Below are 13,996 nucleotides of genomic sequence, written 5' to 3'. Positions count from 1 at the left end.
TTACCCATCTTTTTTAATCGCTGTTAATAATTTTACTCGAATTCAATTTTTTTTCAGCAAATGGAAAAGATTCATATCTTTGGAGCATCGTGTCCATTTTCAGTTTTTCCGACATTTTCTTCTTTTCTTCCCAATCGCAGTCCATTTCAAGAACGCGTTTGTCGATCGCTCTCAGCTTTTCTTGCTTGTTCAAACGAACCCACTCTCTGTTGCGCTCTTTGATTTTTTTCTCCATCCGCGAAAAGTCATCCTCTTTTTTTCTCCCACAGCATCGCGTAAAGCTCGTCTCTTTTTTCATCGTTGTACACTTCAGGAACTTTGAACCTTACCTCCATAAAAAATTGTTGATTTTCCACGGATCCAAAGGATCTGAACGCAAGAGCTTCGAGCTGACTTTTCTTTTTTGCATCAGGCTCTCTTTGGCTACACTCCAGAAAAAACGGGTGAAACGTCATTTTATTTAATGATCTCAATCTTAATTCCTTTTTCATCTATTTTTCCGTTTCGCTTCTCAAAATAACTGCTGCTGTGTCCCGTCTCTTTCATCGCTTTGTAAAGAGAGCCGTATTCGATCACTTCTCCTGTTTCAGCGTGCGTCATTTTTACAGCCACGGGATGGTTTCGGATCAAACGAAGCCTTTCGTATTTGGAATCTATCGGCTTGACATCCTCCATCATCGCATTTTTGTCGATCAAGTTATTTTCAGCCGCAATCATCGCCAAACCCATTTTGCTTTTCGACGTTTTTGAAACGCCGTTTTCGATAAGTAAATTTTTCAAATCCTTTTTCGTATAAATCATCCTTTTATTAAGGATTTATTTTTTTATCTTGAGACAATTAAAAAAATTCTTCGAATTTTCCAGGATTCTCAATAAATTCGCATGTGGGTGCTCTGCACTTAATACACAACGTTCATTTTGTTTCCGTCGGATTTGATTCTGAGCAGCTTGTCAGAGATCACCACGGCAAAGGCTTGAGTGTCTGCAGGAACGTTTGCGTTAAAGGTAGCTTTAATTTGCACGTCCAACACGGTTGATTTTAACCTCTCAGCCTGCTTGCTCACGTCAGAAACGAAAATAGGGCAAATGTGTCTGTAGTTCAGCGCGGTTATATTCGGCTGGGCGACAATTTCGCTGATTCCAAAAATCTTGTTGTCAAACTTGCATGCGTCTCTGTAAACCCTTGAAAATTTGTTGTTTGTAAAGGCCAAGTCGTAATCCACAGCAGGATACCTTTCGCTGTTTAAGGTCACATACATGTTTTTCAAATCGCAGTGGTTGAACACGGAAGGGTTTAGATCTTGACTACCGTCTTTATTGGTCTGAAATCCAACAATGATGTATCTCGGACGTTCACTGGCTGATCTAGCACTTAACCTCCAACTGAACGTATTGGACACTGGCACGGCAATGGTGTCGCACTGTCTGGATCTAAACGTCAACGGAACGTCCACTTTGGACTCGATGAGTTTGTAAAGACGGTTGTTGGCCATAACAGAGGGAGTGACATGAGGCATAAACAAAGACAGTTTGCTCAAGGTTACTTTTCCTGCGGCTGTTTCAGCACTCTTAAAAATGGCATAAACGTCGCTCTTCCTTACAAGGGTTATCGTGCGCTTGAATCCGTAAAGAACTTTTTCGTAATCTTCACATAAACCAAAAATGTGCTTCAAAGGAATGCAGAACGAAAAGGTGCCTTTATCAGCAGGTTGTTTAATGATGAAATCCTGTCTTGCGCTAAAGCCGCTGTTGTTTACAAGATCGGCAAGGGCAGTGCTGTCTCTTTGCCACAGCTGATTCATTCCTTCCGACACTTGGAACTCTACAGGATATTTCAGGAAACCCAGCAAGGTAGTGGCTTGACCTGGACTGTATATGGTCTCAATCTCTTGATTCGACAACTGATAAGAAATCTGACTGAAGAGGTGCATGATGCCGTTGTTAACAAGAGTAACCACATCCGCATCCGCATAGGAAGTACCGTCTGCTTTTGTCAGTCTTCCTTCCACCAAAAGGTATGCATCACAGGGACGCGTGAACAAATCTTGCTGCTCAATGTTGATTCTTATCTCACCGGACGTGTTTAAATTGGTGCTGACCGGTTCATATTCGTGAAATTCATATCTCTCAAAATCTTCATCAATGATGTTTTCTTCTGTAATGTCTAAAACATCTAAATTTGCCATTTTTCTATATCAAAGAAAAAAAAATTTCATCTGCAAAGGCATCATGCGATTTTAAGTCCTCTTCCCAGTTTTACCAGGTCTTGGATTCGGATGGCGTTTTTCATGGACAGAGACCCTCCAAGAGAGGAATAATCGCTGCTCACCTTTGGAGGTCCGGCCATTCCGGAAATAATGTCTTTGCTTTTTTGAGTAAGCGGAACTTTTGAAACCTTTTGAGTATTAGATCCTTCATGGAAAATCTGAGAATTTTTAGGAGTTCCAGTCTTGGCATACACCTTTTCTAGCGCCTTTTTGCCTTGGTCGATAGCCACATCTTTCGCTGTCGCAATCGCCGAAGAAGTCAACTCTTTCCCTGCAGATTTGGCAGCTGTAATCGCCTCTCTTCCCAACTCGCTTTTTGCAATCTTGCCAGCCAAATTAGACGCTGCTCTTGACGCGCCCGATGCTGCTGCTCTTTTTAAAAAATGGCGCAACGTGTCCATGATTCCACTTCCTCCAACAACGTGTTTCTTAACATATCTGTTTCTGTAAATGATCATTTTTTAAATACGAGAAAAAAAATTATTTGCTCTCGATGGACTTCATTATCGATTTGTACTGGTTTTTGCTAATCACCTTTTGCCTCAACAGCTCATCGCAAATGCTCACAGCTTCATTTCTCGATCCCGTATTTCCAGCACGACAAGAAGCCACGCTCAATTCAAGCTTTTCCACCGACGCATTCGGATCGCTAGGAAGAACGATCACTCCTAAACCTTTTTTCATCTTGTATTCTTTTTCTATGCGATCTTTTTTCTTCTTGTACGCTTTTATTACTTGATCTTTAGTATAATTGTAATTCTCAATCCCACGACTATCTTTTTCTTTTTCAAGTTCCTCCCGGGCTTTTAGATAATTCTGTTTCAACAGTTTCTTTTTTTCTTTCCTTTCTTTTTCAGCAAGATTTTGATCAAGCATTTGAAGATCGTGACTAGTAGGAGCTGAAACAGGATCTTCAGCCATTTTGTGAGATTTCAGCTCATTTTCAATAGGGATGATGAGTTGATTGTATTTTTCAATCTCTGAAGCTCTTGGCTTGTTGTGTCTCGCATCAGGCTTTACAGCATCACTCTCTACTAAAATTTTCGAGTAATTAGCCACATCTTCTGCTGTCACGTCCTTTGAAACGTTTGGATTGGTCATGAGATTCCAAAGACCTTTTGTTCCTTCATACTTTTCACCTCCAACAATCATATCGTTGCCTTCAAACACCACTCCCATTTTGCCAATCATATATTGTCCATCGCTTTTGCTCAATTCAAACTTGTTCGTAAAGCTTCTTTTAAATTTTGCTCTTGTATCCAGATCAAACAAACTCCTCAAAGGATCATCACCCTCAGGAAGAATAGATGATTCTAAAAAAGGCTCGGGTTTAACCTCTTCGTTTTTAACCTCGCTTTTAACCTCGTTTTTAACCTCGTTTTTAACTTTGGATTTTATCTTTTTGAGCGTCTTCTCGTTGCTTTGAATAAGAGGTTTAAACAGCTTTCCCACATCCGTCTGAAACTTTGCATCTAAAATGTTGTCGTTGATGCTGTTCTGATAAATCCTCTTTCTTCTGTCATTAATCTCTCTCACAATTTCATCTCTTTTGTTCGCGTCTTGTATATTAAAAAAAGACATGGTTTTTAAAATACGATAGAAATTATTTTTTATATTTACGATTTTTTATAAAAATTGTTGAACGCTTTAATTGCGTCATCTCGACCTTTTTGGATCAAGTTCTCTTTAGCCAATTCATCTATTCCGTTTTTAGTTCTGGTTCGTATTTCCTCCGTCATAGTCTTAAACTTTTGAAGCTCGCCAAGAATCAACTGAAACTCTGAATCGCTTATTTTATTATCCATCAACGCTTTGGAAATGTGCTCGCTGATCGTGTTCAATTTTGACTCTGCCAGCACTTTTATCTTTTCGTGCTTCTCCGCTTTCAAAGCCATTCTTTTGTTCACTTGACCTCCGACAATCGATAAAAAACCCATTCCAATAGCCACCCCTTCACACGCAATCGCCGCTGGACTTGCAATAATTGTAGACAAAAGACCAATTCCAGTCGCACCCAATGCTATGCATAAACATTGCATCGTATTGTCCACATTCGAAATGATCCTGAAAACGCGATGATACTTTTTGCTGAGATGAACTCTCTTCATCCTCTCGTTGTCCATCTCTTTTTGGATTTCGCTTATTTTTTGAAGACGGTAAACGTGTCCATCATCCACTGGAGCTGATGGAAGAACTGGATATATTTCTTTATAACTGTTTAGATCCATTTTTTTATTAAGGAGAAATAAAAAAAATTTCTTCCCTGGATAGGACTCAAAAGAAATTCACGATGCAAAGGCTCTCTCCCTTTTTAATCACGACGTCCTTGTCACTTCTGTTATAAATTTCCATGAAGATGTTCTCTACAGACTCTGAAAAAAGCAAAAAGTGGTTGAAATAATTCAGCTTTAAATTTAGCTCATGCCTCAAATTCACCAAAGCAACACCTCTATCCACTTTAATCCCAAACATAAAAACAATCGTCTGTTTGGATAAACGGTTCAACTTAATGTCTCTTTGAGCAAATATTTCACATCTGGAACGACGACAAAGCCGTCTTGGAGGATGATCCAAATGATCGTTAAAATAAACGGTGCCTTTCAACTTGTTCTCGTCAATACAAATGATTCTTCTCATCTTTTTAACAGTAAAGGAAACTTTTTTCTCAATCTTTCTCTTCTCTCTTTTGCGATGTCCTCCTCTTCTTTTTTACATTTTTTAATGCTCATTATTTGCATAAAAATCTCAGATTTTTCATGGACATCAGGCATTCTTCATTTGTGCTGAAATTTATTTAGATCCTTTTATGCATAATAATAGGCTTGTCCGAGAAGAAGGTAAAAGCTTCCGGATTGACCGACTTGTGCGTCTCCAGAGTTGAGAGTGACGACGAGCCTTCTTCCGGCTGCGACACTGGGCATGGAGTCTGCTTCTCCGAAATTTCTGTAAAACGAAATGGTGGTGGTGGAACCGATGGAAGCATTGGATTGGTAAAGAAGTCCCGTCGATGTGTTGTTAAACGAGGTGATGTTTGATCCGTTCCACGAAGACAAGTAAAAATCTTCCAGTCCAGATGAGGAAAAAATGCATGTGCTGTCAGCGTCGTAACCAGGAAAGTAGGTGTAATTGTTGGTGTTGTAAGGAGTCCAAGGAGTAAGAACGGTGCCGTTTCCTGGAGGCAAATTTCCATCATACATTCTGACTCTGGATTCCCACCAGTTTCCAGAAGAGCCGATGATGTGCATCTTGATGTATTTGAGAAAGACTCCGTTTCCTTTCCCGTTGGTGTTCATCAAAACGTATTCGCTGCCATATGTTGTGTTTAAATATCGGAACGTCGTGCTGTGCAGCTTGTAAAGAGGGATGGAAGCAGGAATGGAAGCAAAAGTGGAAATGAACGGTTGAATCCAATACGTGATGGCTGAGGCATTTTTGTTGACCAGTTGAATGGAGACGTCGTTTCTGAAAGGCATATCCAACGTGAAATATCCTCCCAAGGAATTGGAGTTGAAAGCGTTGCATCCTTGCAAAGAGTTGACGTAAAACGATCCTCCGAGAGGGGAAAAAAGCAAATCGGTAACAAGTCCTGTTTGGTCCACTCCAATTCCGTCAGTCACTTCTGCATAATTTCCCACATTGATTTCTCCGTCTGTGAAGATTCGAATAAAAACTTGACCAGGAACATTGGTTCCAGAGATGCTGTATAAAGCCAGCCACAATCTTCTCAGCACTCCAGATTTTCCAGAAAACGAAAACACAGGAGCAGTCGTTACCGCTGCCAACGTCTGAGACTTAAAACCCAAACCCGTGAAACTGGATCCAGGAACGACACTGGTCAAACTCGATTTTTGCAACAATAAGTCGACGTAACTTTTTGTCACCCCATCTTGCGCGTTTGAAGGATCGAGCATATTGATCAGTTTGTGTGAATTCAAATCCAAGTCCGCTGTTCCCACTGATGTTCCACCGGCGTGCGTGTCCACGTAATTTTTGGTGGCTGAATCTGAGGATAAAGTGGGCTCGGCTAAATTGGTCAATTTGTGTGATGTCATGTTGACGTCTGTGTACAAAATATTGTTGTATGCCACTTTGGTGTCAACGTACGCTTTTGTCGCAGCATCGTGAGAAGTGGTCGGATCTTTCACATTGAGTAATTTGTGGTTGTTTAAATCCATGTCAGCAGTGATGGTGCTCGTTCCATCTGTTTTGATGAGCATGCTCGAGCTGACGTCCACGTAATTTTTAGTGGCAGCGTTGTGAAGATTGGTCGGCTCGTTCAAGTTGATCGCTTTGTGAAAACTCAAACCCAAGTCCGCGGTTCCCACAGTAGTTCCTCCTGACGCATGCGTGTCCACGTAATTTTTGGTGGCAGCATCGTGCGAAGTGGTCGGTTCTACCAGGTTGATGATTTTGTGAGAGTTGAAATCCAATTCTGCAATGATGGTGCTGTTTCCATCTGTCCTGACATACAGATCGCTTGAAAGAGAGGTTGAATAAGGGTTGTATAAATAACGACCCAATTCTGATCTACCAAATTTATCAATCATTTTTTATATGCCTCGGATTTTATTTTTTTGCCTTACCACAAGGTGTTAATAATGCTTTGAAAGTCGTTTCCTTCATCCCATTTTTTCAAGACGTAAAGACACAAGTGACCGCAATAAGAGGTATAACCAAACTGCACTTTTTCGCTGTTGTAATTAACAGGACTTTTTAAATAGTTTACAAGCTCAACAAGAGGTGGCTGAGCATATGAATCAAAGCTGTACTTCTTATCATTTTCTTTGTACCAGCACACCCAATGAAACCCTCCAGTGCTCGAATCACCCGTATTCACAATCCCACATTCTTTTCTTCTTGGTTTTTTCGGCAATGTGTCACTTTCAAAAACGCCTCGAAAGTTTTCTAATTTTAACTGTTTCGCAACTTTTTCCAATTGAAAGTTGGTCAAAGCCTCATTTGGCAATGTTATTCCTTCGACGTTGATCATTTTTAAATTCGTGCAAAATTTAAAAATTCGAAGAATTTCCATGGATCCTAGAGATCTAAAAAAGAATCTTTAAAATCTTACGCGTTAGCGTCGGCTCCGTTTTCCAGCAACAATTTAACAATTTCTTTGTCTTATAATTTAGAAGAAATGTGTAATGGAGTCTGACCGTTTTCATCACGCATGTTTGGGTCGGCTCCGTTTTTCAGCAACAATTTAACAATTTTTTTGTATCTTAATTTAGAAGAAATGTGTAATAGAGTCTGACCATTTTCATCACGCATGTTTGGGTCGACTCTTTGTTTCAAAAGGTCTAAAACCGAGCCGGCATATTTTTTTTTTAAGAAAATGATCATTGATTCATGTTTATATTTTTGTATTTGATAGTATGTCTCATCAAGCTCTGCTCCGTTTTCCACCAACAATTTAACCACTTCAAGATGACCTTTTTCAGAAGCTAAATGCAAAGGAGTCTTACCGTTTTCATCACGCATGTTTGAGTCGGCTCCGTTTTCCACCAACAATTTAACCACTTCAAGATCACCGTTTTTAGAGGCATAGTGTAACGACGTCCATTGATTTTTGTCATGAGCATCCACACTGGCTCCGTTTTTCACCAAAAATTCAACCACTTTAACATGGCCGTTTTGAGAGGCAATGAGTAACGGTGTCTCATCAAACCAACTAATTGCGTTAACATTGGCTCCTTTTTTCAACGACAATTTGACCACTTCAACACAACCTTCTTTAGATGCTATGTGTAATAGTTTGTCTTTTTCATTCGTCATCTTTTTATATGAAAAGAAAAATTCTTTATATCTTTTTTTATATTTCTTCATCAGATTCCATTTCACCTAAATCCAAATCACCCATAATGCTTTGAACCAAAACAGGAGCATTTTTAGTGATGACCACTTCTGGAAGCTTGACTTGAATGGACTCGATCTGTGATCCAATAAAAACGCCTTCAATTTTTAAAGACGCAATGACAAAGCACCTTTGACGAACATACTCTAATGGATCTGCCTTTACAAGCTTTTTGTTCTCCCTTTTACTAAACAAGGAAGTAATGTTCTTTTCTTTTCTATACAGCTTTCCGAAAAATATGGAAGATGAGCTTTCTGACTTTTTCTTTAAAATGGATAAATCATCAACCATTAACTTTTTAGTTTTTCCTCCTTTCTTCAACAAGGGTGCCTTAAGAATGACTTGCTCTCGAAGAAATTTTGTTATTTTTTCAGTCACCTCCATAAAATTTTCTTCTTCTGATCCCTTTTTATCGTCATGAGCAACAAAAGACATGGAATATCCAGTCAGCTCTTTTGTCTTTGGATCAAAACACTCAAACACACCCAAAGAATACAAAATGGGGGTTCTTAGAATAAAAGGACCTTTTCCATTGTCATACTCGTAATACAAAGGAATCTTTTGATACTGAATGGGTCTTGTGCCTGCGTAAATCTCCCCAGCTATTAATTTACTCTCGTCAAAATTCTCAATCGTCACGAAATTCATCTTTTTTAATGCGAAAGAAATTTTTTTAGATCATTTTTGGATCCGACGCTTTTTATTGCTCTTTGACTTTATTTATTTTTCTTCGAGCATACTCAAATACATCCTCCCGTTGCATGCCACTTTTTTCAAAACGAATCCCTCCACACTTTATTTTCAACTCCCATTCATCCATTCGACGAATAATGGTAAAATCTAAATCATTTTCGAAGCTGTAAATCTTGTAATGGTACTTTTCTTCATAAGGCGAATAATAATACGACTCCTCGTAATCATCCGTCTTAAGGTACTCATTTATAAAGGGCTCAAACAAAACCATTATCTTGTTCATTTTTTAATGGACCTGAAAATTTATTTTGTTGAGAAAATGACCAATGTCACTCGAAAGCAAACTGATCAATTCTCTGTTGTCTACCCACGAATTAAAGGAGTCTGGATATCCCAACCATTTGACCAATGATTTTTTATTCGTCTTGCGAACGATTTTTTCAATCCTGAATATATCCTGGTGCGTCTTTTGCATTTCCTGCTCATAAAAAGTACCTTGAATTTCTTCACCGTTAGCATCAGCGATTTTATACGTGGGCGGATCCGTATACTGAACTTTTGATACGGTAAAAACTTCTTCAGTCCATCTTGGCGTATACCCCTTTTCAAAATGAGACTTCTTTTTTGTGATTCGCACTTGATCACCCATAGAAAATTTTTGAGACGTTCTTTCCCTCTGTTTACCATTCAGGTTCATCCAGACCTTATTTTTATTCTTTTCATCGCTGGCTTCCACTGGTGTCATCTTGATGGAAGAGTGCTTTGTGTTGTTGTAATTTTCCACCATCTCATCCAAAACGTCAACGTATTTATTGGTATTGTTGGCTGAAAAATATTTAAACATCCTCTCTTTCATCGTTCTGTTCCATCGCTCGACGACGCAACTTTTTTCCTCGTTTTCAGTAGAGTACAATTGAACACTCAACGCTTTCACGTGCTTGTTGTAAAATTCTTTTCCTTTATCTACCCACAATTTGATGCACTTTCTTTCTTGGAATATCTTTTTCAACGCTTCAGCCACTTCAAGACCTGTTTTACTTTTTAACGGAAAAATCCATCCATACTTTGAAAACACGTCAATCACCATGAGCAAATATTTTACACCGTTGTTGAATTTTGAAAACGATTTCATATCGACCAAATCTGCAGCCCATATCTCATCAATGTCGTGCACAATCACCCTTCTTCTTTTAAAATGGTGAATGACAGGTTTATGAAGCTCCTCTGCAAGCTGGTCTGTCCATTTCAGAGGCATTTTTTTTTTTAGATCCTTCGGATCGCTTCGAATTTTTATATCCAACACTCAATCCAAATTTAGCTTTGGCTTTGATCACCGGTGTAATGAGCTTTCTCTCATTAATCTCTCTTTGAGTGGGTTTTGGAATGGAGTTCATTTCTTCAAGCATCATTTGATTAGCCACATTCCTGTTTTGTCGGTCGTTAAAATATTTATAAGCTAAATCATGGTGATACGCTGCATTGTCCACTCTGTCTACCGGCTTGCTTCACTCTTGATACATGTCCGTAGAAGTCAATCTCTTATCCAAATTAGTGCCAGGTCCTGCAAAGTTCATCCCAGGAATATGCATTTCTCCTGGAAATTTTGCCCATGGAAGCTTCACTTTGCTTGACAGCTTATTGATCGATTCGACCAAATCACCTCCTTTTGTTTCTTTAGCAATAAATTGACATTTGGTCGTTCCGCAAGAGTCGCAAGTCCCTTTCAACATAGGTCTATTGTTTTTTGTCATCTCCTTTTTCAAGTGAATGGTTTCAGTTTCTCTTTTGCATTTAACGCAGTACATTTTAAATACAAGAAAAATATTTTTTTATCTCAATATAAAATGGAAGTCATTGATTTGTCATGGAATATCGGAAAAACCAAAAGATACAACAACAAGCTTTTGCCAAGAAGCATTCGAGGAATCATCGTCGGAAAGTCCGGTTGCGGAAAAACAACCTTACTGCTCAATTTATTGCTTAGACCTGGATGGCTGGATTATAACCACTTGCAAGTCTTTGGCAAATCCCTTTTCCAACCCGAATACAAAATACTCAAAAAAGCCTTTGAGAAGAAACTACCAAAAGAACTCATTCTACAATTATTCAACATTCAAAGCCAAATTGAAGAGCTAAACTCCAGTCCTGAAGACGTCATTGATGAAATATCGAAAGAATGGGACGGAGAAACAGACATGGAATGCCAATTTTTCGTAAGTGAAGAAGACGTGCCTGAACCTGAATCCTTAAACTCAACCAAAAACAACTTGATGATCTTTGACGATTTGCAACTCACCAAACAAAACAAATGCGAAAAATATTACATCCGAGGAAGACACTCCAATGTGGACTGCTTTTACCTCTCTCAAAACTATTTCTTACTCCCAAGACAAACCATTAGAGAAAATGCCAACTTTATTTGCCTCTTTCCTCAGGACGATAAAAACATCAACCACATTTATCAAGATCACGTTTCCAGCGACATGAAAAAAGAAGAATTTAAAAAGTTTTGCAAGTATTGCTGCTCTCAACCTCACGGATTTGCTGTCATTGATTTGTCCTCCAAAAAAGACCATGGAAAGTACAGAAGCGGGTTGGACGATTTTTATTTTCCAAACGTATAAAAAACATGTCTGGATTTTATTTGCTTGCTAAATCTAAAAAAGATCTTCCCACCGTATCAAACAGCTCCATCAAAACATACTTTGAAAGACCTATCGAGCTGGATTTAAACAAACAGTACGAAATGGCTCTTGTAGGACTCGAAACCTATCGAAGCTATCCCAACATCACCTCTAGAAATAACGTTTTCAGATACAGCCCAAACGCTGGATCGAACAGTTACACCATCTACATTCAAGAAGGATCCTACGAAATCAACCAGCTCAACGAGTACCTTCAAAATGAAATGCAAAAGCAAACAGGAAACTTGTACAGAGTAGACGGAGTCACCATTACAGCAAACGAGTCTTCGTTAAAAGCCGTATTAAAATTTGGAAAGCCTACAGCAACGACAAAATACTGGGTTGATTTCAACGTCAATAACAGCATAGGTTCGCTCCTCGGATTCGATAGAAACTAATACATCTACGTCGAAAAAAAAGAAGACCCTGTCGACCCTAATAAAGTCACAAGCGTCATCGACACTTACGAGTCTGAAAACATCGTGAGAATTGAAGAAACTGCAGTCATTCGAGTCACCAACGACATTATCGGCTCGTCTTATTTAGACGGAAGAACAACAAACGACATTTACTCCTTTTACCCACAAGTTGAACCCGGAACCAAAATTGTTGAAAAACCTTTTCACTTGATTTACCTTCCCATCGTTGTCAGCAAAATTTCAAGAATGGAAACACAAATCGTTGATCAAGATGATCACTTGATCGATTTTAGAGGAGAAGACATCATTGTCAGATACCACATCAGAGAAAAAATCTCATCCACTCTACACGATCTTTTCTCCGGAAGCGCTTTCAGTCGATGAAAAAAAATTTCCTTTTCTATTAAAAATGTATCAAAAGATCAGTCTCAACATTTCGAAAGGTCAAGCCGACAAAATTAAAAAAGCGTTGCATGATAAAACTGCAACCAGTATAAAACTCACTCATCAAGACTTGAACGGCGAACATGTTCTTGCTGTCACGCAAACCCAACTCAACCAAATTGCAAAAGCCTATAAAGCTGGAAAAGGCGTCACCCTCAAACTCAGCAAAAAACAACTCATGCACAACGCAAAAGTAGAAGGTGGATTCATCGGTGCCCTTTTATCTTTACTAGGTATGATCGGAAGTACCATCGCCACAAAAGTCGTCCCTGCTATTGCCACTGGACTACTCTCTGGTGTTGGAGCATCTGCCGGTTCTGCCATGGTCGACAAAATCGCTGGACGCGGTATCGTTTACTTAAGAAAAGACGGAAAAGGACTAAAAATATCCAGATTAGGATCAGGTATATACCTAAACCATTGGAATGGAAACACTCAAGGCGATGGGCTTTACATCAAGAATAAAAAAGCATACGATCGTATTGGCTCTGAAGAAGAAGAACAATTCTCCGGTCTTGGCTTACTGCTCGGTCCCAATTCACCCTTCAATAGCATACCCATTTTAGGCTCCATTTTGTAAAGAATTCATCAAAGAAATTTTTTATCCAACAAGAATAAAGAATTTACCGTAGGATCATAGAAAATACACCTTTATCATTCCTATTTCTCCTTCAGACGAAATCATTAACGTCTCTCCCACATACACATCCAACACGCTCGAAAAAGAAACGATTTTTGAAACCCGATACAACTGATCAGACTTACGCACCAAATCCAATTTCTTATCGTCGCTGTCTTCTCCAAACTTAAAACTCTCACTAATAACACCGCTTGTCTCCATTGAAAATATCAACATCCCTTTCTCTAAACACACTCTAAATTCCGATGTCGGCTTTACCATCTTACACATTTCGCTAAACCTACTAGCCGAAACTCTTCTCTTTGACCAAAAAGAATAGCGCTCACTCAAACTCACGTTTTGAACGCTTTCCGTCGCCACCTTAATATTATACGCAAACTGGTCTAAAGTTCTCACGGCGATTTCCAAACTTCCCGCACTCAAAATCGACAAAGTCAACTAGCTTCCATTTTTCACCGTTTTAAACACCTTGCTCACATAACTCTCAACACCTACATGCAACGATTCCTCAAATTCAAACACGTACTCATCAAAACGATCTGAAAAAAGATTCACCTCAAACATTAAATTTATCGTTGTTTTTGTTCTCACACTTATACCTTCTTTACTTATTCGCAAACACACCATCCTCATATTTTTGAACAAAAGATCAAACAACGCTTTCACTTCACCTGCATTCTTTGTTCGCGCTATAAATATTTTTTAAGAAGAAAAGAAATTTTTAAATCACATCTTAAGAAAATTGAATTAACTTCTTAAAAAAATTTAGTTTATTTGAAACAATGGAAATTCTTCGAATTTTTAGGCATCTTAAAAGGTACACAAATAACATGATTATTTTTATACTTCTTATCATAAGAATTTTAAAAAAGATGCCATCTTCGATAATCAACACACCCAATATATAACGGTATCAATGTCCCAGGATCCGCAAATATATACTACTTTTGACATTTTTTTAAAAAAAGCAACAGAAAGAATTTATTAGATGGCTA

General features: G+C 38.7%; 1 protein-coding gene across 1 annotated transcript; it reads right to left on the bottom strand.

Annotated features, from left to right (window-relative positions):
- Nucleotides 1-899: 899 nt before the first annotated feature.
- Nucleotides 900-2,186, bottom strand: LOC149887266 (uncharacterized). The gene has a single exon (XM_090091498.1). The coding sequence runs from the start codon at nt 2,184-2,186 to the stop codon at nt 900-902; it is 1,287 nt and encodes a 428-aa protein (XP_089947624.1).
- Between the last annotated feature and the right edge of the window lie 11,810 nt (nt 2,187-13,996).

The sequence above is a fragment of the Hydra viridissima genome, unplaced genomic scaffold (genome assembly GCF_058129835.1).
Source record: "Hydra viridissima isolate aposymbiotic clone 2 unplaced genomic scaffold, HvirCarnegie_v1 scaffold_6, whole genome shotgun sequence".
Taxonomy (NCBI): domain Eukaryota; kingdom Metazoa; phylum Cnidaria; class Hydrozoa; order Anthoathecata; family Hydridae; genus Hydra; species Hydra viridissima.
The sequence above is the reverse complement of the archived record's forward strand: the minus strand, read 5'-3'. Positions and strand labels throughout refer to the sequence as shown.

What these genes read in the sequence shown, in the direction of transcription:
- LOC149887266 (XM_090091498.1), bottom strand. Translation starts at nt 2,186, where the DNA reads ATGGCAAATTTAGATGTTTTAGACATTACAGAAGAAAACATCATTGAT.